The sequence below is a fragment of the Muntiacus reevesi genome, chromosome 2, assembly GCF_963930625.1.
Source record: "Muntiacus reevesi chromosome 2, mMunRee1.1, whole genome shotgun sequence".
Classification (NCBI taxonomy): Eukaryota; Metazoa; Chordata; class Mammalia; order Artiodactyla; family Cervidae; genus Muntiacus; species Muntiacus reevesi.
The window spans coordinates 77,151,244-77,178,056 of record NC_089250.1 but is presented as its reverse complement, the minus strand read 5'-3'; the positions used below and the strand labels follow the sequence as shown (position 1 = coordinate 77,178,056).

The 26,813-nt window shown below is 48.7% G+C and overlaps 1 protein-coding gene across 2 annotated transcripts; it reads left to right on the top strand.

The window, feature by feature from the left end:
* The first annotated feature begins 4,113 nt into the window (after nucleotides 1–4,113).
* On the top strand, nucleotides 4,114–21,305 carry SALL4 (spalt like transcription factor 4). Of its 2 annotated transcripts, none has more exons than XM_065919826.1 (4): nucleotides 4,114–4,243; nucleotides 14,172–15,191; nucleotides 17,387–17,667; nucleotides 19,279–21,305. In XM_065919826.1, the coding sequence occupies exons 1-4, from the start codon at nucleotides 4,114–4,116 to the stop codon at nucleotides 19,699–19,701; spliced, it is 1,854 nt and encodes a 617-aa protein (XP_065775898.1). In that variant the 3' UTR covers nucleotides 19,702–21,305. The 2 variants fall into 2 exon arrangements, with proteins under 2 accessions (XP_065775898.1, XP_065775897.1); XM_065919825.1 differs by having other exon boundaries at nucleotides 14,172–16,514.
* The last annotated feature ends 5,508 nt before the right edge of the window (nucleotides 21,306–26,813 follow it).

Below are 26,813 nucleotides of genomic sequence, written 5' to 3'. Positions count from 1 at the left end.
AAAGAGTCAGACATCACTGAGCATTCAACGTAACATAAATACCTAATCACCTTTTTAACAACAGCTTCATTTAGACATGCTGTACATATCATAAAATCCACCCATTATAAGCGTACACTTCAGTGATTTTTAATAAATATATATGGTTGGGCAGCCATCAGTTTGTAATTGCCTTTTTTTTTCCAGTTGTGGTAAAATATACATACCATAAAATTTTTACCATTTAACCATCTTTAAGTGAACTCTTCAGTGGTAAGTAGAACATTTATATTATTGTGCGGTCTCCAGCACTCTCTGCATCTTACAAAACTGAAACTCCATACCCTTTAAACAATAACTCCCCATTTCCCTCTCCACCCAGCCCCTGGTGATCACCCCTCTACTTTCTGTCTCCATGAATGTGACTTCTCTAGATACCTCATAGAACTGGAATCGTTATTTGTCCTTTCGGGACTGGTTTATTTCCCTTGGCGTAATATCTTAAAGGTTCATCCAGGCCGTAGCAAGTCAGAATTTCTTTCATTTCTAAGGGTGAATGATATTTCATTGTATGTAGACACCACGGTCTGTTCAGCCGTTTACTTGCTGATGGGCTGTTGGGTTCTGTCCACCTTTTAATGCCTGTGAATGATGCTACTATGAATATGCGGGAACAATCTGTTGATGTCCCAGCTTTCAGTTCTTTCACATACCCAAAAGTGGAAATGCTGGATCCTATGGTAATTCTATTTTGATTTTTTTAAGAAACCATGATAGTTGCACATTGTACATTTCCATCAATGGTCAGTTCAGTTAATTTCAGTCACTCAGTCCTGTCTGACTCTTTATGACCCCATGGACTGCAGCACACCAGGCCTCCCTGTCCATCATCAACTCCCAGAGCTTGCTCAAACTCATGTCCATTGAGTCCGTGATGCCATCCAATCATCTCATCCTCTGTCATCCCCCTCTCCTCCCACCTTCAATCTTTCCCAGCATCAGGGTCTTTTCAAATGAGTCAGTTCTTCGCATCAGGTGGCCAAAGTATTGGAGTTTAAACTTCAGCATCAGCTTCTCCATCAATGGCAATTGGCTTTTAATACCCTTTTTATATTCAGTCCCCCCAAATCCTTCTCCAAAGTCAGTGACTGTGACTCCCGTGTTCTGTTACGATGGTTGTGCTAGAGACACAGGGGTGGAGGTGTCTGCCCTTGTGGAGCCTGCACTGTGCAAAAGCAATCATGAACGCACACACCATTCAATCTACAATTATACGCTTTGGACTATGCTATAAAAGGAAAGAACTGGCTTCTAAAAGATCTACAGTAATATGCAAGACTGCTCTAATTTGGGTGAGAACAAACCGGTTTTAGGAAGAAAATTGCGAGCTGAGACTGGGGGCTTAGTAGAAATGGGCAGGTGAAGAGAGGCAAAGAATAGGAGGGGAGAAAGTTCCTTGCAGAACACAGCAGTGGTAGGATTCTGTGAACTTGGAAGGTTTGAGTTCCACAGACAGCTTTAACTGGAAAATTCCTGAATTTATACCTTCATCATGCAACTGTTAGTACCCAGGAGGCATTGGATGAAATGGGAATAAAAAAGGATTTTACTTTTATTTATTTTTTTAGTTCTACCACTTTATTGCTACCAACCCATCTCCCTCGACCCTCGGGCACACATGCTCAGTCAAGTAACCCCAAGAACTGCAGCATGCCAGGCTCCTCTGTCCATGGACTTTTCTAGGCAAGAATAATGGAGTGGGTTGCCATTTCCTTCTCCATAAAAAAGGATTTTAATGACGATAAAAATGGGATTATGTATCCCAAATACCCTTAGACACAATAAAGCCTCAGTGTTCATTGACTGCTTGTTGAAAGGTATAAAAGAAGTCAATTTCCCGACAATTTCTGTCTGGGGCAAACAGGGAGAAGAACCTGATTGTACATAAACCCAGTCATCTAACAAAAGGCATTACAAAGTTTAGCCCTGTACAGTGATCTTTTTTTTTTTTTTTTTCCCTCTTCCCTGACTCTCATCACACGTGCAGGTCTTTTGGTTGTTTATAAGGAATATTAAATAATCAAAAAATTACCTTGGCTTAGAGACTAGCCTTCTGCACCACTCACCCCGCTCCGCTTTGTTCTAAGGTCTTACTTTGCCTCTGGTTTCTAGCTCCTGGCTGCAGCTCATCAGTTGGAGGTAGATTTGAAAAGTGTACTGGGTCTTTCTTTTCAATATTCACCTATATGTGAAATGAACTTTTCCTTAAACCACTAATATTTCACGAGCTGTAAGCCTCTGTGCACACGCATTTACATTGGTAACTTACATCGCCTACCTTACACAGAAAAGGTGTTGGGAATATAGCAGATTAGTCAGCCAGGCAGGCGTTAATTGGCTTTTTTACTCAGTATGAGAATGCTAAACAGCTTCCATGTATTATGAAACCAAATTCTTACATTTCCAACTTGGGCTGTTGACTGTAATTCTATCTTTTCTGGTTGAGGGAACTTAAAACAATTCCAAGTATTCAAACAAAGACTCAAAAACTGGAGGTTAACCTTACTTCCTTCAGTAAGTTTTTATTGATGACCATGAATATCAAAAAGATGATCAAGCTGATTTATTTTCTGCCTTGGGTTGTCCAAACAACCAGGTGAACATATTTATCAGCTTAGCATTCTATTTTGCTTGCATTCCCGATGAGCTTACAAGCTGGGAACCTGACGAATAACTAATCAAGAAAATGCAATGCACAAATGTGGAAGAAGGGTTTATAATTGCATAGTTCCCTACAATGGAGTCAGTGCTAAATTAAGACACAGGCAGAGAGGAATCAGAGAATCGCTGAGTCAAAGACTTAGAAGGCTGAATATTTCATCATTTACTCAACATTGAGTATTGATATCATGCAAGGGAGTTAATGGAATAAAATACATGTTAATTTACTATAGGAATGTGTATACACACACACACAATTTTAGAAGATTTCAGGCGTCTCCATGTCAGGGTGAGGCAATCACTTTGAACTATATACATCTTTTCGATAGTAAAGTTGGTATAGCAAAAAAAATTCCAATAATGGTTAGCTTGGCAACACCCAGTTTCTCTGACAATGCCCGTTGCTCAATCATGGGAGAGGTAAGAGGATTGTCTCAGTTATAAGATGTTAGCAGACATTTATGGCTTGTGGAGGGAAAAAACACAACCTCTCCATGTTTTGATATTATCTCTGATTATACTTGTTTTTAATCTATTTCGTCTATATTTAGTATCCAGTCATTTTTAAGTTTTGGTTTTTTTTTTTTTTTAAATCAAGATCTGCACTGTGACTGAAAACCAGACTTTGTGGATATGAATCCTGGAGGTTATTATTTAGCATTTAAAGGAAATAAGTCATGGCGAGGGGCTACTCTGAAATTTGGGAAATTTGAAGGCCACTTTAAGTGTTGAGAGGAGGGGGGAAGGTTGAATATACCGCCATTCTTCGGATATCTCAAAACTCAATTTAAACATTTCAATGAAAAAGGAGATGGGAGGGGACAAGGGTCAAATCTCAGGGTTTTTTGTTTGTTTATTTTTTTGTTAGAGGTAAAAATTGAGACAAAATATTTCACTGGAAAGACCTTCCTCCCCAGCTTGCGCGGTTATCAACCTTACCAAAGTAATTTTTGGAGCACACTACCAAATACGCTTGTTCCAAAACTGTTAGGGAAACTCCTAGTTTTTAGTAAGTACACAATTATTTTTCCCTTTCTCTCCCAGAACTCAGATAGCTGAAGCGAGGATGGTCCCCCCTCGGATTTCGCCCAGCACCCAGCCAATCTGAGCCCGAATGCTAATTAGTTGCTCTCCCCCGATGAACACGCCTTTGTCGCTTGTAGGGCCGGACTACAAAGCCCAGAATGCCTCGCCCCTCCCTGATCAATGAGGGCTTATTTAAATGATCTCTGAGGTCTTGGACCCAGGCCAATCAGCTGTCAGGGCTCATGATAAATCGCAATGCATTATTGATAATAATAATTACTGGGACATGCGCGTTCCGGCCGAAGGGGGGTAAATTTCCCAACTCCAGGAATTTGTGGCGGAGTGGGCAAATAACCGCGGCTCTCCAGGCGCCCCGATGCTCGCACCATGTCGAGGCGCAAGCAGGCGAAGCCCCAGCACATCAACTCGGAGGAGGATCAGGGCGAGCGGCAGCCGCAGCAGCCGGCCCCCGAGTCTGCAGATGCGGCCCCAGCGGCGCCGGCGGCGGGGGCGCCGGGTGAGTGGGGCCGGGGGGCGCACGCCCCGGGCGGGCAGCTTCCCAGACGCCCGCCCGCCCCTCGGAGGCGCGGGCTTTGGCGAGGCCGCGGCTCCCTCCGCAGCTTCGGGAACTCGGATCCGGGGGCTTAGTTCCAGGGGCGAACCGGCAGCCTGGCTCCCCACCCCCACCCCCGCTCTCGTTAATTTTACACTTTTCCTCGCTTCTCCGCTCTCGTGGAAGTTTCTCCCCCAGGTCTCGCGCTCGGTGTAGGGTTGACCCCAGCCTCTGCCTGCCCCTCACCCCCGAGAGGTCCCCTTCTCCGCGTCCCTGCCCCTCTCTTAATTGGCTGCACTCCCGCACTAGTAACCCCCCCCACTTGTAACTTGGGCTCCCCTCCTCCCTCCCTGGCGCCGCTTTTAAAAGAAAAGACGCCGGGGGTCCCCACTCTACTCCTTCACCCGTCGGGGCTTTTCTGGGCGGCGGGGGAAGGGGCGCACCCTGGCGAGACCCCCCGGGGGAGGCCGATCCGTTGCACGCGCCCCTCCCGTGCCGCGAGGAGGAGGGGGCGCGACCTCTCCCCACCCCGCAGGAGCCGGGGTGCGGGCCACCCGCGCTGCGGAGGGGGCTCAGGGCCGGAAGAGGTGGAGGACAAGGGGCACACGATCGCCTTCTTTTCTGCTTCAAGAGTTTCTTTTTTTGGTTTCCCTCTTTTCTCCCGGGGCTACGCCGCCTGCCGATCTTCGCCCTAACCTTTCGGGGCCTGACCTCCAGCCATCTTTGATTTCCGGCTTCCTAAAAATAACCGCGGGCGGCGGGAGGGGTGCGGGCCCCGGGGCGCGGGGGTCGCGCGCTGCAGCCCCGCTGGGGTGCACCCGCCTAGCGCTGCGCGTGGCTCTTCTGGCGCGCCCCGCTTTCCGCAGAGCGCGCCCCGGGGGCCGGAGCGGAGAGGTCGCGCCAGGGCTGGGCGGTCGCGTCCAGGGCGAGCTCCCGGGGGCTGCCCCGGCCCGCGCTTCCGCGCCGCGCGTCTCCGGGGTCGGGAGGAGTTCGGGACCCCCAGCCCAGTCGGGAGCGGCCGAACGGACTCCTCTCTCCCTAATCATTTAACCTCGGGGGCTTTAGGAGCGAGTCGCTTCCCCACTATCTCCCCTCCGCCCTGGCCCGCCAAATTGTCGCCTGATAAGTTTCTCGCGTACGCGTGGGGGGAGGGGGCGTCTTCGGTCTCCTCTCGGGCCTTGTTGGAGGCTTCGCTGCCCTCGCCGCCTGCTTTCTAATTTCCCAGCGGGTGATGGGGTGCGCGCGGCAACCCCAGTCGCTCCAATTCACTACAACGAGGGAAGAGCCGTCGCCACTTTTTGGTTACCGTACCCTTTATTTCGGGAGGGAATGGAATACATTTTCTCAATCCATAAGATAATGTAAATCCCTATTCACCACCCCCCCCCGCCCCCGCCCCCAAATAATCTTTTTCCAGGGCAAGGTAAGGAGATCGGCTTGACCAAAGGGGGCGGCTCTGAGGTCTGGGGGCGTCCGATGGTCCGGGCAGCACGCACCGGAGGTCGGCCTCTCTTTGTGCCTTGGGAGGGGGGCGGGGGGGAAGGACGGAGAGGCTTCGCTGCCTGGCCCACCTGGAACAAAAGGGTTAACCCGCCGCCCGCCCGTTTCCTCCGAGAAGGAGGGGCGAGCTCCTGGCTCTGACCCCTCCCCTGGTCCTGCTCTGACCTCCCCTTCCCCCTACCCGCTGCGTTTTGGGTGGGCGTACTCCTAGCGGGGCTTGTGGTGGGGTTTGGCACCTTAGGGGGAGCTGGTGACGGGGGCGAGGGGACGTTCCTAAATGAACGCTGGCTGGAGGCGGCCACCCGTTAACCCGAGCTGGTCAGGATCGCGAGCCTGGCCGTGCGCTCCCTCCGCAATCGGGGAGGGGGAGTCGCTATTGATCGAGGGGCTGCGGTGGCCGCTGAGCTGCGCGCGGGCGCCCCCTGGAGGCCCAGCCGGGAGCCTCGCGCTCGGCTGAGAGACGGGTCCCCTCGCAGGTACCGGCTCCCACCTGATGGGCGGGACGCGCTGGGGCCGGGGGGCGAAGGGCTCTGGGCCGGGCGCTCCTGGGACTCCAGTCAGTTCCGTGTGCTCTCCCTGGCGGTGCTGAATTTTCGTTGCCAGGTGTTTAGAATTCTTGGAAAGAGTCCTTCGATCCTAGTGTGGGTTTGCAGAGCCCCCAGTTTTCTCCGTGAAACAGGAGGTGGTAGCAGTACATTCCCAAGCAGCCCATTTTAATGGACACATTTTGTGTTTGAGCCCCTGTTTGTGTGTATGCCTGTGATTAAAAAATCCAGTTTAGACTGATCTTATTGTGCACAGCCGATTTGAGACCACTTAAAAAAGAAATGCACTTTGTGAGGGAGGAAAATGAAGTTTGGCCATCAGTTAGATCCAAAAAATCTGCAGGTGGTCAAGGGACTCGGGCCATGTACAGGAAAATTAGCATTTTTTTCAAAAGAGGTTCAAATGCCCTTTGTGCTAAACTGGATTACAACCATCAACGATTAAGATTCCCCAATTTCAAATAACCTCCTAGCCCCAGTTTCTAAACTGCAATGACCTACATCGGCGGTAAGGAGTCAGAAGGGGACACTTAGGAGTTTCTGTTTTAATCGAGGGAAAGGGAAATCTTGGTGACAGTGGCCTCAATGAATGTTGCAGGCCGACTTTCTGTGTTTGCATCTGGCTTTCCCAAAGACAAGGCTACAGCTTGCCCACACCTCTTTGTTCCGTTAAAAAGAAGTTGCACAAGTCCTAGTGATCTTCAAGCTCCTTCAGCCTTCCTCATGTTAGGGAGCCATCTTGGGAGGGAGGGATAGAGTTAATGCTTCCTCTTTTCAGATGAAATGAAGTTTTTTTGTAAGGTGTAAGAGTGAGGTGTGCATTCCAATCTGGTTGTAAGACTTTCAGCTGTAAGCTTTGATTTCTGAGCTTCTGGGTTCTTAGTACTAGGAAGATGAAACACCCTATTTAGATAGTTTCAACTATAGAAGGCTCACTGTGTGCTGGAAATGTGATCGGTAATTAATTTTATTCAAAATAACAATTAAAAAAAATTGTGTCAAGACAGCTTAACTGCCAAACTGGGATAATTCTGCAGTTTTATCGGTAGCGCACACCAGGCTGGAGACCTCACGTACATTACCTTTGATTTTCGTTTTTGCTTAGTTTAAACTACAGCTCCTGGTTGCAATGGCTTGCCCAGAGTTTCCTTGTCCTGTTTGATTTGAGCCTTGCTCTAAATCCAAGAAGTTGTGTTTATTGTGGTTTTAGAGGGGTTGGTTATGGGATGGGATTTTCTATCAGTATTCTTTCAGATGGAGGAGCTGGGCCGTTGTAGGCTTTAGAACAAGGGGTCCGGGAAGCAATTTGGAAATTAAACAGAGTTTGCATTTGGTGCTCCAGGCTTTACTGCCTTGGAAAGAATGATGGGAAGAGTTTTAGATATCCCTTTTCATCATCCATCACCTGTGTGCTTTTGATTGCTTAAAAAAGCATCTAAACCATCTTTCAAAGCCTCTAAATCCAGATAAGAACTGCATCTCTCCATTGCTATCCATTTCCCCCCCCCAAATTTCGAGTCCATGTCAGGTTCTGTTCTAAGGGGTTCTGGGGAAGGAGATAGCAAAAACTGCCTGCATGAAGTTTACAACTTGCTTTTAAAAGATGAGCTCCATGGAGAAGGAAATGGCAACCCACTCCAGTATTCTTGCCTGGAAAAGTCCATGGACAGAGGAGCCTGGCGGGCTGCAGTCCATGGGGTTACAGGACCAAGCATGTGTGCACGAGGGTGGAGGGATATGGGTGGGTAGCAATAAACTGGTAGAACTTAAATAAATAAATAAATAAAAGATGAGCTCCAGTTGAGGCAAAATGGGACGTATCTAGCATAAACAGCAGAGCTTGCACACATTAGCACAAAAAACTTTGATTCTTTTACTTCTTCCTTTTCAGCAAACTTGAGTTTTGATCCAAGACCGTTTGGAACATTTTTTTTTTTTTTTTTTGTATCTTTATTAAATGGAAACTTAATTACAGCTCTAATTTGCCACCTACAAATTGAGTTAAAGGCATTTCTCAGATTGCTGAATGCAGATCCAAAATTAAACTGGTTTAATTTTAAGCACTTTTTTTTGAAGTGGTTCAGTACTTAAGGACATCTCAATTTCCTTTTGTTTTTTGGTAAGCAGTTATCCTGCTGGTGGGAGTGGGGTAGGAGATATTAAGTACTTTAGATAATCTACCAGTTGTAGTTCTTTTAATATAGGAATGGGAGGGAAAAAAGATAAGCTTCAGGCATAATGCTTGTCTCAAGATATACAAGCATTTTCACAGGCTTCAGAATTTGATTGGCCTCTGGCAGATGAGCTTTTCTTGCTATACAATAGTAAGAGTATTTTCTATCCATTTGGCAGTGATTGAATCTAAGCCCCCTGCTGGGTTTACTGCATTCTTCCAACTTATTGGATAACTAGATGCTGAGAGATAACATTCCTAAAATTCGGGAGTGGGGGGTGGGGTGGAAGGATGGTAGATCTAGTTGCTGTAATCCCTCTGAACTTTGCTTTTTCCTTTTGGGAAGGGTTAACTTAAGCATACCCAGCGATTGTTCATAACAGAGTCCTCTTACTCTTGGGCAAATACGCTGTCAGTATTTGCCAATGGTGGTCTGGATGTCGAAGTACTTCACTGCACCAGCAAACAGCTCCTGCTGTGTGAAGACTGGAGTGGGATGTTGCCAGTATTGCTTGGAGGCTGCAGAAAGACGAGCCTGTGTATACAGTGCCGGCAAGCTGGTATTCAGGTTGTAAATCACTCCTGGGAACCGCTGGGTCCTTCTGGGGCAGGGAGCTTAACCTTTTTTGTGCCACAGTTCCCCTCCCCCAACAGAGTTACTGAAACGCGTACAGAATTATCGAAATACATAGAAATACCAAGGAAATAAATCGCGTTGAGATACACTGAGCAAAAATGATTGGAAACATTCATGATACAGTAATATGTGCGTCTTTATGAACACAGTAAAGAAGATCTAGCAGTCAGTCAGGTAACCAGAATTTCCAGTAACACAACCACATTAACATTGTAGGAAAATACCTGCTTTCTGTTGATGACATAGGCGCACGGGCTCTGCAAATACTGCTGAGGTGTGTTCTCAATGTTCATAATAGAAAGAATATTGTCTGCATGGGGGTGAAAACTTTTTTTGGGGGGGAGAGGGAGACAAAAACGTATATTTGGGATTTCCGTGGTGTTCCAGTGGTTAAGACTTCATGCTCCACTGCAGCGGGCACAGGTTCCTAAGATCCTCTGTGCTGTGGATCCTGGCCAAAAAAAAAAAAAAAATTATGGGTGTTACAGTGGTTTGTGGTCTTCCAAAGGATCATAGTGCATAAACAGATATACAGTATGTTTGTGGTATTAGAGTTTTGGACTGGGTGGGGGGAGAGTAGGGGGAAAAATGCTTTAAAAGCTTTCCTAGAGGGGTATAATGAAGAAAAGAAAGTGTTCTAACAGAAACAGTAATAAAATGAGGCCACTAAGTTTAGTGCCTTTTTAAATGCATTTAAGACTCGAGTTCCTGCTCTTGTGTTTTCTAGTGAGCAGTGTGGCACCTTGAGTCATTTATTCTTGAGCCTCAGTTTCTGCGCTTGCACGCTGGAAGCACAGATGCTTGTCTATGCGGCTGCAAAGATAAATGAGTTAAGGTGTGAGTCTGCAGTGCGTGCTCTGCGGCAATGTATGGGGGATGGTCATAGTTGTGCTTTGGCGCGTAACAAGCAGAATGGGCATTTGTGCATGGGCTTTGCTAGAGGTTTCCAGAAGTAGCGTGGCTGACACAAGGGGTGTGACATGCTAATTAAAAAAAAAAAAAAAAAAAGCCAAAAGTGTATACATTTTGAAGTTTGTCTTCCACCCCAGACCCGTTGTCCAGAAGCCAGCGACCAGTCTCAGCATCTCTTATTTCAGAAGTTTCCCAGGGACATACTTATATCTATTCCCAAACATGGCAGGGGGGAGCACATTATCTGTACAGCCTGTTCTCTGCGCTTTTTCCCCCCTTTTGAAATCACTCTTGGGTGGTTGTCCCCTAGAGCAAGCACATAGAGTGAAGAGCTACAAAGTAGTCATCTTTTTTCTGTACCCTGGTTTATTTCATCAGAACCTTGCTGGTGGACCAGAGTGTGTCTGTTTTTGTTTGGACTGTCCATTGCTGAGACCTGACCCTGGAATCACAGAAAGTAAATTCCTACCAAGGGAGTTGATGGGTGGAAGCATTGCGGTACAAGGATGATGATGGTGGACTGTACTCTGAAGAAGTTGTATCTATTTATGCATTTACCTGGCTGGTCTATTTCCTTCCCAAGAGAAACCTCCTGAGTTTCCCTTGGAAAGTTCTTGACACATAATTGCCAGAGTTGCACTTCCAGAAAGATGATGCCACTTAACCCACCTCCACAAGCACCCCATTACAAATGTACCAGTAGATACACCAGCTTCATGATTCTGGGAACTGATGAATACTTTTAACTTGACTCTTGGGAATGCGGTTGCTTTAGAGCAGTTGTAGAGTTGGAAGGGAGGTGGCACCTACCTATTGTAGGCCATGGAAATAGCTGGGGTGTATTGTGTCTTAACCCTCCCTCCCCCCCCCCCCCCAACCTGCCCCCTCAAGCTTTCCTGTCCTCCCCAGGGGTTTCTGCAAGAGGCAAGATAGTTGCCATCTCAGTAAAAGAAACATACTAGGAGAGGAAGGAAGTGCAGGAATGAAGAGTTCAGAGGGAGCATCTGTGTCCAATGCCTGGCTGTTTAGCTTCACTACCTTGGGGAAGTTAATGTCCAGTCCTGTCTCCCCCTCTGTTAAATGTCAGTCTCTTTTGTTAGTTGTTAATAACATATAAATTACACCTGTACATAGTGAGTGCTCAACAGTTATCTATGACTACATTTTTTATTGTGTTGTCTTGGGTAAGTCACATCTGGGAGTCTGTTTTTCTCATCTGTAAATGGGGCTGGTGTTTAATAGGACTGGACGAATGTAGCGTGGACCCCAGGGCACCTCGAGGTCCTAGTCTGGACCGTAGGGGACTGCCAGGCTGCTCCTCTTTGCATCATCAGACCCCTAGCTCTGCCTTGCTTTCAGTAGGAAGTGAGAAGGATTGTTAAAATGAGTGAGACTTTAAATGACTGTTATTAAGTCTTATTTTCAGCAGCCCTAGTTGCCCAGGTAACCAAGCCACTGAAATAGACAAGGTGAAGAAACTGATGTTCACTGAACACCTACAGTATCTGTACTTTCTCCTGATCCTAGGATGGTGCCACGCTCATAGTCAGCACTCACAAACACTTATTAATCACATTACTTAACCCAAGCATCTACCTTATGTAGCTGTTGTGATTGTACACATTTAATAGAAATCCTGAGGGGTAAACCTACCATATCAAACCTGTCAATGATAGATTACTGTAATTTCTTTTCTTTTCCTTGACTCACCCCAGCCCACATACACCTTGCTAAACTTCTGATTATTACCTAGTCTGAAATTAGGAAAGATCAAGTCAATTTATTAAGGTTATGCTGTGGAAATTTAAAAGAACCAGTGTTTGAAAGTCTGTTGGAAAGTATAGATCTTTCTTAAGAGAAATACACTGTTTCAAGATCAATCCCTCCCCCAAATTGTTGACTGACTCTTCAGTCAAAACTCATGGTGTTGGGAAACATAATCACGCAAGAAGAGGCAAAATTAGGTTCATTTTCTTTTAAAAAGTGATTATTTTATTTAAAAAATAAATGAGTACTTCCTGACATCCTGGCCATTTCCCCATTCATTTGTACATTTCAAATGGGTGTTTTTTGTTTTAAACAAAAACTGTCACTTGTTGCATACTGTTCTGTAACCTACTTCCACCTAACTTCTGTCTCCAAATCAGGACGTATGGAAATTCTACATTGTTTTCATACTGTGGGTATACTAAAATTTATATCCCATACCCCCCCCCCCCCCTTTTTGTGGCTATAAACATTTCTGTGAAAAATACCCTTCTTCCTAGGTGGATCTTTGTATCCATATGCAAAGGTCTGTGATTTAGCTCAGCACACCTGGGGTTGCGGGGTCTGAGGTGTGCCTGTGTGACTTCTCAGGTCAGGGTGTACATACAACAGAACAGCCAGGAAATGAAAACAGTCAAGTAATTTAGAGTCTCCACTCACCGGGGCCCAGGCATCTGGCTAAAGTATGGCTGCCCGATAGCTGTTTCAGCATGCAGACTGGCAGTCACTCTGAAGGAAATGTGACCCAACTGGCAAACGAAACCCAGGGACCAATCATTTTTAGGAAGAGAACTGCCCAGAATATGAAGGTTTGATTTAATGTAACAGTAGTAGAAGCTGCAAATGGAGGGTGAGGAATAAATTCCCACCATTCCATCCCTTCCCTCTTTTCTTGGGCTTCTTTCTTTGTTTAATGGCTTAATAATCCTTTAATGTCATGCTGTGGCATTTCTACAGGTTTTCCATAATCAGGAAGCTCAGTAAAGTCTTTTTCTTGGACATGCAGTTTTTCCTTTTTTTTTTTTCCAGTGTTTTTTTTTTCCTCACACATAAAAAACATTCCTCGGAATATCGGCTTCATCTTACTTAGGTCTCCATATTTTAGGTGAATTTAGTACCACTGTCATAGTTCTTGGCACCTTTAAACTTCCAGCATCTCTGGTGGGAAGGTACAGTTACCACATTGTCTGAAGGAGTGATTTATTGCAGTTTTACTTTTGATGGACCCAGGGTGGAGATGAACAGCAGGCTTCCAGTGTCATTTTAATGGATGACATGAAATCCATTTGCTTTTGTAAGACAGCTCTTAGGTGGGGCAGAGAGCTCCGTGGGGGTTATTTTAATAAATTATATTGAGTTTCCCAGCATTGCCTTAATAATAAGTTGGTACAGATTACTAGATGGCCAGTGCAGGAGATGCAAGAGACCTGGGTCGGGAATATCTCCTGGAGAAGGAAATGGCAACCCTCTCCAGTATTCATACCTGGAAAATTCCATAGACCGAGGAGCCTGGTGGGCTACAGCCATGGGGTTGCAAAGAGTCGAACGTGACTTAATGAATGAACACACACTAGACAAGTCTGTTTGCACTTTGTTCTGGAGGCTGGACCCCTGAGACTAAAGAGCAGCAGGGTCCTTTTCTCTTGGAGGCTCCAAGGGGAGTGTGTACCACGCAGCCTCCTTACTGCCTTCTGTTGGGTTCAGCATCCTTGGCTTAGAGCTTTGTAACTCCTGCCTTGGCCTCACGTGGCCTTATTCTGTCTCATGTCTTTTTTAGAAAAATTTCTGTTTTATTTTTGACTGCCCTGGGTCTCTTTTGCTGCACTCCTGCTTTCTCTAGTTGTGGTGCAAGCGCTTCATTGTGGGGTGGTTTCTGGTTGCAGAGAATGGGCTCTAGGCCCACGGGCTCAGTGGTGGTGGCACATGGGCTTTAATTGATTTGAGGCATGTACAGTCAGTCTTCCTGGACCAGGGGTTGAACCTGTGTCCCCTGCCTTGGCAGGTGGATTCTTAACCACTGGACCACCAGGGAAGTTTTCCTGTCCCTTTTCTCCTTAGAGACACCAGGTATTGGGCTTGGGATTCACCCTAATTACAGCTGCACAGAGCCTTCCCTCTGTCCTCCCCCAGGAGACCACATGCACAGGGGAACGGGTTAGGACTGGACCTTTGGGGGGTTATGATTCCACTACATGAATGGTTGGCTCACTGAGACCCTCATTCCCTGCCATGGTCTTCTTGTTAGGACACAGATCATGAAGACCTCTGAGTTCTGAGTTGTGGTCCCCCCACCTCCCCTCCAATCGCCCGGGTCCTTCCTAGGGTGGAGTTCTCATCTCCTTCCCTCTTTTCAAGCAGGTGCTCCAATGAAGTACACCAGCGGTAGCGATGAGCTGAATGGGGATGGAGCAGGAATAAAGCGGCCCCGGCGGGAGGAGACCCACGTCTGCGAGAAATGCTGCGCCGAGTTCTTCAGCTTCTCGGAGTTCTTAGACCACAAGAAAAATTGCACTAAAACGCCCCCCGTGCTCATCTTGAAGGACAGTGAGGGGCCGATGTCGTCCGAAGACTTGTCGGGGACTGTGCTCAGCCCGCAGCCGCCCAGCCCGGGCCGGAGGGAGGGCCACCGGGACGATGGCGGCGGCGGGGGCCCCGGGGACGCGAGGGAGAAGCCGGGGGCGGAGTCGGTTCTGTACCTGAAAACGGAGGCCGCCCTGCCGCCCGCGCCGCAGGACATAAGCTACTTACCCAAAGGCAAGGTGGCCAACACCAACGTCACGCTTCAGGCGCTGCGCGGCACCAAGGTGGCGGTGAACCAGCGCAGCGCCGACGCGCCCCCGGCGCCCCTGCCCGGCGCCGGCAGCCTGCCCTGGGTCCTGGAGCAGATCCTGTGCCTCCAGCAGCAGCAGCTGCAGCAGATCCAGCTCACGGAGCAGATCCGGGTGCAGGTGAACATGTGGGCCTCGCACGCCCTCCACGCCGGCCACGCGGCCGACTCGCTGAAGACGCTCGGGGGCCACGTGTCGCAGCAGGTGTCGGCGGCCGTGGCGCTGCTCAGCCAGAAGGCGGGGAGCGCCGGGCTGCCCCTGGACGCCCTGAAGCCCGCCAAGCTACCTCACGCCAACGTCCCTTCCGCCGGCGGCTCCGCCTCCCCGGGGCTGCCGCCCTTCGCCCTGAAGCCGGACGCCACCCGGGTGCTCCCCGGTGTCCTGTCGCGCCTCCCCGGGGCGCTGCTCCCCCAGGCCCCGGGCTCTGTGCTCTTCCAGAGCCCCTTCTCCGCGGTGGCCTTAGACCCGTCCAGGAAAGGCAAGGGGAAGCCCCCGAGTGTCTCCCCGGTGGAGGTCAAACTCAAGGACGAGGCGCTCTGCCGGCACAAGTGTAAGTACTGCAGCAAGGTTTTTGGGACTGATAGCTCCTTGCAGATCCACCTCCGCTCCCACACCGGAGAGAGACCCTTCGCATGCTCCGTGTGCGGCCACCGCTTCACCACCAAGGGCAACCTCAAGGTGCACTTCCACCGGCATCCCCAGGTGAAGGCAAACCCCCAGCTGTTTGCCGACTTCCACGACAAGACGGCGGTGGGCAGCGGCCTTCCCTTCGCGCTGGCCGGCCCCGCCCCCCTCGAGGAAGCCGGGCTCTCCCTAGACAGCAAACCCGCGCTCGCGGCGGGGACCCCCAGTGTCCTAGGGCTAGCTCAGAATCTCCCCTCGGGGCCTCACCCCAAGGACGTCGCGGGGGGCCCGTTGCCCGCCGACCTGCAGCCCGGGCCGTCTCCGGAGAGCGAGGACGGCTCCATCCTGTCCGGGGTGGGGCCGACCCATCCCTCCCCCAGGGTCGGAGGCTTCCCAGGGGGTGGGCCACCCGAGCCGGGATCGGAGACCCTGAAGCTGCAGCGGCTGGTGGAGAACATAGACAAGGCCACCAACGACCCCAACGAGTGTCTGATCTGCCACCGCGTCCTCAGCTGCCAGAGCTCGCTCAAGATGCACTACCGCACGCACACCGGGGAGAGGCCCTTCCCCTGCAGGGTCTGCGGCCGCGCCTTCTCCACCAAAGGCAATCTGAAGACGCACCTGGGGGTGCACCGCACCAGCGCGTCGGTGAAGACGCAGCACTCCTGCCCGATCTGCCAGAAGAAGTTCACCAACGCGGTCCTGCTGCAGCAGCACATCCGCATGCACATGGGCGGCCAGATCCCCAACACGCCTCTGCCCGAGAGCCCCTGCGAGTTCGCGGGCCCCGAGCCCTCGGCGGCCGGGGAGAACAGCAGCCCCAGCGCGCCCCCTCACGACGGGGTCGTGGAAGCCATCGACGTAGACGAAGTCTGCCCCCAGGAGGCCCTCGGCAGCTCCTCGAGGGTCCCCGGGCCCCTCACCGGCATCCACGCGGTGTCCCCTACCCCGGGGCTGGCCACGGCGGCTTCGCTGGACGCCCCGGTGAAGGCGGGGCTCGCCGCGCTCGTCCTGCAGCGGCAGGGCAGCCGAGAAAACGGGTCCGCGGAGAGTGACGGCCTAACCAACGACGACGCCTCCTCGGTGATGGGCGACCCCGAGTGCGCCAGCCGAAGCCCAGACGTTCTGGAGAGCACGTCCTTCCAGGCGGTCTCGCCGGCCCATAGCCAGGCGGAGAGCGTCAAGTCCAAGTCTCCGGACGCCGACGGCAAAGGGGACGGCTCCGAGAGCAGCCGCGCTGAGATGGAAGGTGATAGAGCTTTGGATTTCACTTAGGTCCATTCTGGGCTCGAGGTCATCCGGAAGGAACCCGGGGGCACCCCGACCGATGGAGAGTGAACTAGCCCCTCTATAGGGCAATTAGTGACTACCTCTGTCATAGTCCTGACATGCTTTTCACTTAGGACAGTTCTTGCAGGTTGGGCGTGGACACTTTGCTTGGTTTTGATCTTTGTGTTGGAGGCCCATGGTGGCCACATGGGAATTCTTTTAAGTTAATGCTCTCCTAGAAGAGTATTTTGAGGAAGTGGATGCCAGTGAGATAATTCATAGTTCCTTGATTCAGAGGTCCCACTCTCTAATGTAAGAGTCACAGATGAGTAATTCTTGAGGGAGAAAAGAGAATCTAACCTATTTTAAATTGTGGGGTGCCTGTTGATGGCATTAATGGTCGAATGGGGGAACACCATTGTAGAATCGGAAAGATGGTGTCAGAGCAGACTTTAAAGGTAACTTGATGTGGGAATCGAACTTGGAATTGCGTTGGGTGTGTTTCTGATGCCGATACCTTTTAAAAGCCAAAATACCGGGTTGGCCAAAAAGTCTGTTCGGGCATGTCCATCTCTTTTGGAGAAATCGAACGAATATTTTGCTCACGCAATAGGAAAATTCTTTTAACTTTTGGAGTCGTTATTCTCTTATTTAGTCTTATTTAGCTACGACTTATTTAGTCGTAGCTAAATAAGTAAGAAAAAGGCTGCTTCCAAGGTGTGAATTTCCTGAAAGGTGTTTCCAGACTCTCAAAAGGCGGGGCAGTGGTAGTCAAAACTCCTTTCTTTTGGTTTGAAGAATGAGTGATGATGCGATGATAAAAATTTTTTTTTTTTTTTTTCCTGTGCGCAGGTCGGAGCAGCGTTCCATCGACATTTATTCGAGCCCAGCCGACCTATGTCAAAGTTGAAGTTCCTGGTGGGTTTGTGGGTCCCGCGACCATGTCCCCAGGTATGACGCCTTTGCTAGCGGCTCAGCCCCGGCGACAGGCCAAGCAGCATGGCTGCACAAGGTGTGGGAAGAACTTCTCATCAGCCAGCGCGCTTCAGATCCACGAGCGGACTCACACCGGCGAGAAGCCCTTCGTGTGCAACATATGTGGGCGTGCTTTCACCACCAAAGGCAACTTGAAGGTGAGTTTCCTTCCGGCTTCAGCAGGGATGGGGGGCTCAGTGTTAAGCAGCAACATTCATCCATAATAAATCCTTCTATCAGGGCCAAGTGGGATATTACATCGTGCGGTCTCAAAACTGGCTCTTGAAAAAGGAATAGTGGATAGGACTGCGTGCTTCCACTGCTGGACCCCAGGTTCAAGCGCAGGTTGGGGAACTAAGATCCTCCCAGCTGTGCAGTGCAGTGAAAAAAACAAAAAGAAACAGGTTTCTCACATTAGAACATCTCTGAAGTTGGGATGTTAGTTGCCTTCATAAAATCCTGCAGATCTGGAAACAGTGATTGTCGTGTTTGTAATATAAAATTGATAAGTCCTTTATGGGTTTATCTTGTGCTTTGAGACTTGATGACTGCCTACCAATAAAAAAGGGATTTGAAAACTCAAAAGCCAAACTGGGAAAATAATTGCAGAAAGGAGGCTGGGTTGAAGAAGCAGGAGGCAGTCGAGTATCTTTGCTCTTCAGAAGAGTCCCTGTCCTGCTTCCCACCGTAAGTGAAAGAACATTCATTCCTGGTGGCCTTGCGTAACCTTCCCAGCCAGGCTTGTTTTTTCCTCAGCGACGATTGCTCCTGTTGACACTGTGTATTTAGGATGTCAGGTCCATCAGGGCAGGGTCTGTTTTGTTCAAAAGTTAATTTTTTTAACTCAAATTTTTTATTTGGGTCAGTTCCCACAAAGGGGGAAGTTGCACAGAGATGCTCACACACTTTGCTAATTTCTCCCAGTGGTAGAATTTTAATTTTGCTCAGCTGTAGAATAAACGGGCTTCTCAGGTGGCGCTAGTGGTAAAGAACCCACCTGCCAATGCGGGAAACATACAAGAGACGTGGGTTTGATCCCTGGGTCAGGCAGATCCCTTGCAGGAGGGCATGGCAACCCACTCCAGTATTCTTGCCTGGAGAATCCCATGGACAGAGGAGCCTGGAGGGCTTCAGTCCATGGGGTTGGTCGCAAGGAGTTGGACATGGCGGAATCAACTTAGCACTTGTGCGTAGAATCAGTAATAACCAGGGTATCGACACTGGTCTCACGTGTTTTCCCATTTCCCCTGTGCCCAGCCTCTATGCCTTAGGTTCCATACCATTTCTTACCTCTGTAGTTTGTGTGTTAAACACATGGTAACCCTAGCCCCCGAAACAACACTCTGCTACCTAGTAGGTGTTGGCAGAAGTGCCCGTGAATAGTGGGGTGGGGAACATTGGAGTGTGTGTCCCCCACTTCGCTTGCCTCTAGGCAGGAATGTGGGTCCATTGTTGCCAGGTGGTCTGATTGTATGTTTTTTTATTCTCTCTCCCCAAGTGAATAATCTGGATTTTTTAGTATGAAATCTCATTTTTTTCTCTTGGCTGCTCTCTGTAGCTTGTGAGATCCTAGTTCCCTGATACAGGGTTTTAACCTGTGCCCCTTGCAGTGGGAGCATGGAGCCATAACCACTGGACCACGAGGGAATTCTCCGACATCTAATTTTAAACTAGAAGTTTAGGTGGACCAAACCTGTGGGCAGACTTGACTTTGGCCCACAGGTCAAACCCTCTGTTTGGTGGAAACCTTTCTGTCCCTCTTCCCACAGGTCCATTACATGACGCACGGGGCCAACAACAGCTCAGCGCGCCGTGGCAGGAAGCTGGCCATTGAGAACACCGTGGCTCTGCTAGGCACGGACGGCAAGAGGGTCCCCGAGATGTTTCCCAAGGAAATCACGGCCCCTTCGGTGAGCGTGGACCCCGTCGTGTGGCACCAGTACGCCACCATGCTCAACGGCGGTCTGGCCATGAAGACCAACGAGATCTCCGTAATTCAGAGTGGGGGCATCCCCACCCTCCCAGTGTCCCTGGGGGCCAGCTCCGTGGTGAGTAACACGGCCGCCTCCAAGATCGACGGCTCTCAGTCTGCCGTCGTCGGTGCCGAGGTGGAGAAGCCAGGGACGGCCGACAATGTCCCCAAGCACCAGTTCCCGCACCTCCTGGAAGAAAACAAGATCGCAGTCAGCTAAGCCGCAGGAGGACGCACCTCTGAGAGCAGTGCAGCAGTGGCCTCTCTGGAGAACTGTATCTTTTTTGTTCTCTCTCTTTTTTAAGGCCCCCATCTCCTCCAGTTTGCTTCCTGATGTGCAAATAATGTTTACAGTTGTGACCACAACCTCAGGCAAGTCTTACAATCACAATGTTGCTATGCTGCTTTGCAAAAAAAGAAAAGAGAGGAAAAAAAAAACAAAAAAAATTCTTACTAAAACAAATACTAGTATTTTTTTAAAGTTTGGAAAAAAGCGGGTCTTGCAAAGTAGTTTTGTTACTTGCAACAAACTATATACATAAAAACCTTTGTACAACCTCGAGTAACTGTTTCCAAAGACGGTCACCTCTTTCAAGTTGGAAGGTATTGAACCACCATGGAGAAGACACCTGTCTCACCTGCCTGGGGGGTGGAGTGGCGGGGGGTGGGGGGCAGCTGTATACTTAATTCTGCGGGGACTGTATGCGGGTAAATGGACAAGGTCTGTCGTCTGTTTCGGGACCTGTTTTTGTATTCTCCCAACCCTGCACCCATTTTTCTTTTGTTTTTCTGAATGTACTTTCTTTTTTTGAAAACCAAGGTTGTAGAATTCCAAAGTGTTTTTCAACCTTGGAACCTTAAGTAGGATGCCCTCAAGTGGACTGATTTTAGTCCTTAGAGAGTCAGTGTGTGTGTTGCTGCTTATTTAAATACAGTTCAGTTGGAGCCTCGAGTGCCAAGGTCCTCTCTACCCTTCCAGATGCCGCCGCCTTCCTAAAACCAGGAGAGGTGAACACCTGAGCAGGGAATCTCAGGTGATGTAATTTAGCTCACCAGTGCCTGCTCTGTTGAAGAGCTTGGTGTCCATTCTTGAAACAAACTCATGGAAGGGCATGTTTTCTTATTATATACTAAAAACTTCTTATACTAATTTGTACCAGCATTTCCTTGATTGTGACTTATGCCAAGTAATGATGAAGATTTTTTTTGTTTTCTTCTGAGTATTGCATGAAGGCTACCAAGTTGGAACAGGCGAGTCCTGGATGTGAAAGCTTTAATTTATCTACCTCATTCATGTGTTATTTTTGTAGCTATAGTCTCTATTTTCCTATCGGATGACCGCTGAAGTGTTCCTAGACCCTATTGTAAACCTAAGAGTTGATGTATTGGTGGCAGCAGCTGGAAGTTCAAGGTGTTGTTGTGATTCTTTTTTTTCCTTCTTCTTAATTCCCCCTTTTGTATATGTGATATTAAGCAGACGATGAAGCGTTCCTCTTGAAGATTTAACAAGCAAGGAGAAAGACCCACATTTCTGGGCGGAGAAGTCTTAGCCCCTCTGTTTGTAAGAGTGGATTGTGGCTGTTCTCAAGTCTGTCTCTTGGTAATTGCACCTGACTTTAGGATTCCCCCCCCCCAAATTTTTTTGTTTTGTTTTGCCGAGTTGTGCCTTTCCTTCTGGAATTGTAAGTGAACACAATAATATAGTACCTGTTTACACTGTGAAGCGGATATTGTTACAGAAGATAGACCAGAGGCTTTCTCACTTGTTAAGCTTAACAATGCCTTGTGAATGTATGATCTACGGAGAAACCCTGTAGTTTTTACCTGCTGATGCTGTGTCTGTTGGAGAATAAATTTTGAATGGTTCTTTTTTTTTTCACCACCTGGCGTGTATGTACATTTTTCTGTTATTTTCTGTTCCACACCTGAGAGTCCTTTCCTGACGATCAATTCCAGCTGCCTTGGGAGAAATTCCACCCAGCTAAGTAGGATAGGGGCTTCCGCAGTGGCTCAGTGGTAAAGAATCTGCCTGCAGTGCAGGAGACACGCTGTGTCAGGAAGATCCCCTGGAGGAGGGCATGGCAACCTACTCCAGTACTCTTGCCTGGAAAACCCTACGGACAGAGGAGCCTGGCGGGCTGCAGTCCACGGGGTCACAAAGAGGCGGCCCGGCTGAAGGGGCTGAGCATGCCGCACAAATGGGATGCTCCAGCTTCCTGAACCAAACGAGTGAAACGAGACGGCTAACGTCCACCTTCCTATGTCCCAGATCAGATGAGCATGAAGATTGGTCCCAACTCTGGGTCACGAGGATTCTCTTGGTTCAGTCTGTTGGGACTGAGGAAGGCGGGCACGTGGGGCCAGAGCCACCAGGCGGGGGGCGCCGCCTTCACCTTCCAGACGTGGTTCCTGGCGTTCCTAACCCAGCAAGCATGCGTGCAATGGCATACGTCATCATCCTCCAGTGATGTACAGAGAGAGTAGGCCGGTGGGGGTAATCCTACGGTGGGTTTTCTGGGTGTCTTCAAATACGGAAACAGCAACAGTATTTCAGGGGGAGTTGCAGCTTCATTCGTTTCGGCGTGTACATTTTATCCCCCTCCCCACCACCGCCTCGGTCAGCTTACCCCAGGACATGTGAATGGTTGTGGATGGAAGTTACAAAATGGCAGAACCTTGGTTGTAGGCCCTTCCCTGGGTTTGGGGGAAGCCTATTTTGAATCCATCAAAGAGCTATCTTTGGCTGTTTGTGATTCAGACCTTAGGTTTTTTGAATTTTTTTTTAATCTAATGTCAACCATTTTTTAAGCCTTTATTGAGTTTGTTACAATATTGCTTGTGTTTTATGTTTTGTGGGTTTTGACCACAAGGCATGTGGGGTCTTAGCTCCCCAACCAGGGGTCGAAATGGTCCCCCCTGCATTGGAAAGTGCAGCGCTAACCACTGGACAACCAGGGGGTCCCTTGTCTCTGAACCGTAGTGGCTAATTGATGCCTTTGCTTTCTTCTCTCCTCGTCCCCATTTACTTTATAGATTCGGTAACCATAGTCGTTTAAAGGGGCACTTTTCCTGGTGAAGAAAGCATATGCTTCTTGTGGCGTAATCCTCTGTCCTGGCAACTCTGTCAGTTCTGTTTCCTTGTTTCCAAAGTCATTAACAGCTACAACAAGAAATGCGCCTCTCTCTTCACAGAAAGTGAGTTATTAGCTTTCAGAGCTATTAACCTCTCATATGCTGAGAGAAACAACTGATTTTGGTCTAGGGATCCTGCTTTGGTCCTGGCTATCCACGAAAATTCAGATTTCCCCCTAAATTAAAAAAAAATGCCAAAAAAACCCCCAGGTCCTTACTACTTTGCTGTGACAAATTCCAACTATTTCTAAACAATGAAAATGGAGCATTAGCCAAACACGGCCAAAACGAGGCACAGGAAGCAAACGGAAGCACAGGAAGCACAGTGGATGCTGCAGTTGAGGTATTAAGGTAAGACCTCACAAATGTGTTTAAAAGAAGCATCAAACTTTGTGGTTCAGAGTCTAAAAAACTAAAAATTTTTGATTGTGCTGGGTGTTGGCTGCTGCTCACAGACTTTGGCTGGCTGTGCCGAGTCGGGTTGCTCTAGCTGCAGTGAGCGGGCCCCTGGTTGCGGTGGCATCTCTTGGGGAGCACGGGCTCTGGGGCTCGGGGACTAAAGTAGCTGCAGCCTCAGGCTTAGTTGCCTGGAGGCACGTGGACTCTTCCCGAGCCAGAGCCAGGGACTGAACCAGTGACTTCAGTTGTTGTGTTAGTTGCTCAGCTGTGTCCGACTCTTTGTGACCCCATGGACTGTGGCTCGCTAGGCTCCTCTCCATGGGATTCTCCAGGCAAGGCAAGAATACTGGCGTGGGTTGCCATTTCCTTCTCCAGGGGATCTTCCTGACCCAGGGATCGAACCTGTGCCTGTTATGTCTCCTGAGCCACCAGGGAAGCCCATTAATTCAGGGAAAGAGGTAAATTGAAAGAAATACCCATGTTATAAAGGCTTGGGACAAAGGATTCACAGGTGTGTTTAATGCTGAAGGGATAACCGTCGGTCCTTAAGTGAAAAGCACTGAAACGGCCTTCTCTATCATCCCGTGGTTCGTGCTGTGGATACACCTGGCGTCCAAGTTAAGTTTGCCTGTAACTATTAACTTCACCCGAACCAGCTTTTGGTTTGTTTTGCTTTTTAATGCTTGCTGGCTATCCTGATGGCTTTCAGGCCATCCTGGTGGGAGAAATCGTTTTCACTGACCTTCCTAAATATCCTGGGTTAATTGTGTTGCAGGCTGAGTCTGTCTTCATGTGCTTGTGTGGTAAACACCCCAGGGAACCGAGGACCGGAAATTATAATGGAATTTAGGATTGCTCACCTTTGGGATTCCACAGAGCAGGAAACTTCTTAAAAATGGGGAAATAGAAGAGAATCGCTTACAGTTGCCAACTTTTTATCAAGTAAGAAGGATAAAAGCACCTCTTTTGTGCTTCCCTGTTGTATCTACATGGGATTTTGCACTCTCTAAAATGTTGGCTTGTTTATTTTCTGTCTATCCTGTTAAAGTATAACCTTTTGGAATGGGAAAATCAAGACTCCTACATGTATCCAAGATTCTATCAACAGTTAGAACTGGTTGAAAGGAGAATTGAAAAAACTCCTCAATTTCCAGCAATCAGGAAGATTGAAGTAAATTGATGGAAAAAGGGAGTCAATTTTCACAGGGCTGGAATCAACTGCATTCCACTGGGCAAAACTCATTTGTATCTCTACCAGGGAGAATCATTTGTGTTAACTATGGTATTCTGTTGTAAAAGAGCTCAGTGACAATGAAAGAGGCAGGTAACCCAGAAGGCCTGCAGGCCTTCTGGGTCATCTTGCCCATTTTGGTCTTTTCTTAGCTCTAGGAACCAGCAGAGACCTCAGCTCTGGGCAGCTGGTATTGTGTGTCTTGTTAACTGTACCCCCAGTGCCTGGAACATTGTAGGTGCTAGGTGAAGGTGGCTTGAATGAATGAATGTTCGGTGGTGTTTTCCTTAAACTCCCGAATGTCTGTTTGGAGATAAAAACAGTACCATACAAACTAATATAATTAAATCCTAACTAGATAGAGTTGCTTGTGGAAAGCACTTAGAGAGTTCTTTTCCCCTCAAAAAGGGGAACCGGGAAGATGAGGTCGGTGTTAGAGATACAGTCTTACTAGATTAACATCACATTCTAGCCCAGTGGGCCTCAAACAGGGACAGTTTTACCCTCGGGACATTTCACCGTGTCTGAAGATGTCAGTGGAGGTCACAACCTGGGAGAAGGGGGTGAGCTGCTCCTGGCACGTCGTGGGTGGACACCAAGGCTGCTTCTGGACATCCTACGGTGCAGAGGGTAGCACCCCCCAATCTGGGAATAGCCCCAAAGTCAGTAGCGCCCAAGTTGAGAAACTCAAAGGGATTACCTGGGGCATTCATTCACAGAGAAGATTGTAGGCCCAAAGCAAGTCTCCCCAGTCTGGGTTTACCCAAAACGTTTTTAAAAATCAGTTTGGCTGCACGGAGTCTTGGTTGCAGTATCTAGTCGGGGCAGGTGAGCTCTTAGTTGTGGCATGTTAGAGCTACTTTCCTGACCAGGGATCTAACCCTGACCCCCTGCATGGTCAGTGCAGCGTCTGAGCCACTGAAACACTTTCATTAAGTCCTCGGTCCCCTTTTCTCTGCCTTGATCTCACCCCTGCTAGTACCCTTGTCCTCCTGTCTACCTGCGTTCTGCAAACAGCCTCAGCCAGCTTGGCGAGCTGTGGAGGCGAGGATCCAGGGTGGGCTGCACTGAGTCTCAGAATAGATCATGGTCCGGGCCCAACATCTGTTGGTGGGGTTTGGTGACCTCTGTGGGCCTCTGCGGAAAGACGAGGCTGGACGAGGTTGGCTTGTCTGTCAAAGATCATTCTGTTGCAGGTTTCTAGGGGTCAGTGACTTCCTGTTGGATGGAGCCCGCTCCGGAGCCTGTTGGGTGGACAGGGCTGTCAGAGGCCATGAAAGGGGCTCCTCAGAAACAGTACCCTAAGGTAGGTAGCTGGTTCCAGGGCCGCCAGAAGAAGGCAGGGCCGAGCCGGGAAAGGGCTTCTGATGCCCTCCCCCCAGCCCCACCCCATCACTGCCCACTCTGCTGCTCTTCCGGACCCTGGCGCTGTTCCGCCAGCCCCACAGGCCTCTGCTATCTCACACAAGCATCTGGATCTTTCTCACCAAGAGATAAAAGCCTTTAAGTGCCTCCCTTCCTCAGGGATTGCCTTCCTGGAAGGGAGTCATTTTTGTCTTCTGCAGTGATTATAAAAGCACACAGAAAGAAATTTGGAAAATACAAAGGCAATAAAAAAAAAGCGCCTCTCTTTTCATATGAAAATATTCTTACCTTTGGAGATTCGGAGGGGCTCTTGGTCTTTTCAAAATTCATCCAAAGAAAAAAAGTGATACCTGTTGACTAGAGAAAAAGCAGAAAGTAGAGACAAGAAGAAATTTCAGATCCATTTAGATGTACCACACTCCTGCAAAATGTTAATGAGGAAAACTGCTCGGTTTGGGGTCAGGGTGTATATGGAGTGGGTATGTGGAGGTCTCTGTACCACCTACTACCAGAAATAATTATTATAGTTCAAAACTCTACCTAGAATGTTGTCCGGAGACCACTGTTTGATAACACTGTGATGGTATTTTTGTTTTTTACTATTTAAAAAAAAAAGAATTCTGTTTAGTTTCTTTGTGCCGAGTCTTCATTGCTGCAAGGGCTTTTCTGTGGAAACTGGGGGCTACTCTCGTTGCAGTGCTCACGCTTCTCACTCTAGCGGCTTCTCGTTGCAGAGCGCGGGCTCCAGGGCGTGTGGGCTCAGCAGTTGGGTATTGGGGCTCGAGAGCACAGGCTCAGCAGTTGGGTATTGGGGCTCAAGAGCACAGGCTCAGTAGTTGTAGCTCATGGGCTTAGTTGCCTGGTGGCATGTGGGATCTTCCGAGACCAGGGACCAAACCCATGTCTCTTGCACTGGCAGGCAGATTCTTTACCAATGAGCTACCAGACAAGCCTTGTTGTTTCTTTAATTAGTAATAATCTTTAATATTTATAGTAGGAGGAGGAGGAGAAATTATAATCACTAACCTTGGTGAGAATTTACTATGTGACATGCATTGCACTGTTTTACTTTTTTTTTTTTTTGCACTGTTTTACATTTTGCTATTACTGCCCGGAATTCTTGCAACGATCCTGAGCTGCCCACAATTCTCCCTGTATGTATGCAGCTTTCAAATTGCTTTGTGTATGTGATTGGTTCATTTAAT

What these genes read in the sequence shown, in the direction of transcription:
- SALL4 (XM_065919825.1), top strand. Translation starts at nt 4,114, where the DNA reads ATGTCGAGGCGCAAGCAGGCGAAGCCCCAGCACATCAACTCGGAGGAG. An exon ending in CAGCCGCGCTGAGATGGAAG is followed by an intron (nt 16,515 to 17,386) that starts GTGATAGAGCTT and finishes TCCTGTGCGCAG; the next exon opens with GTCGGAGCAGCGTTCCATCG. An exon ending in CCACCAAAGGCAACTTGAAG is followed by an intron (nt 17,668 to 19,278) that starts GTGAGTTTCCTT and finishes CTCTTCCCACAG; the next exon opens with GTCCATTACATGACGCACGG.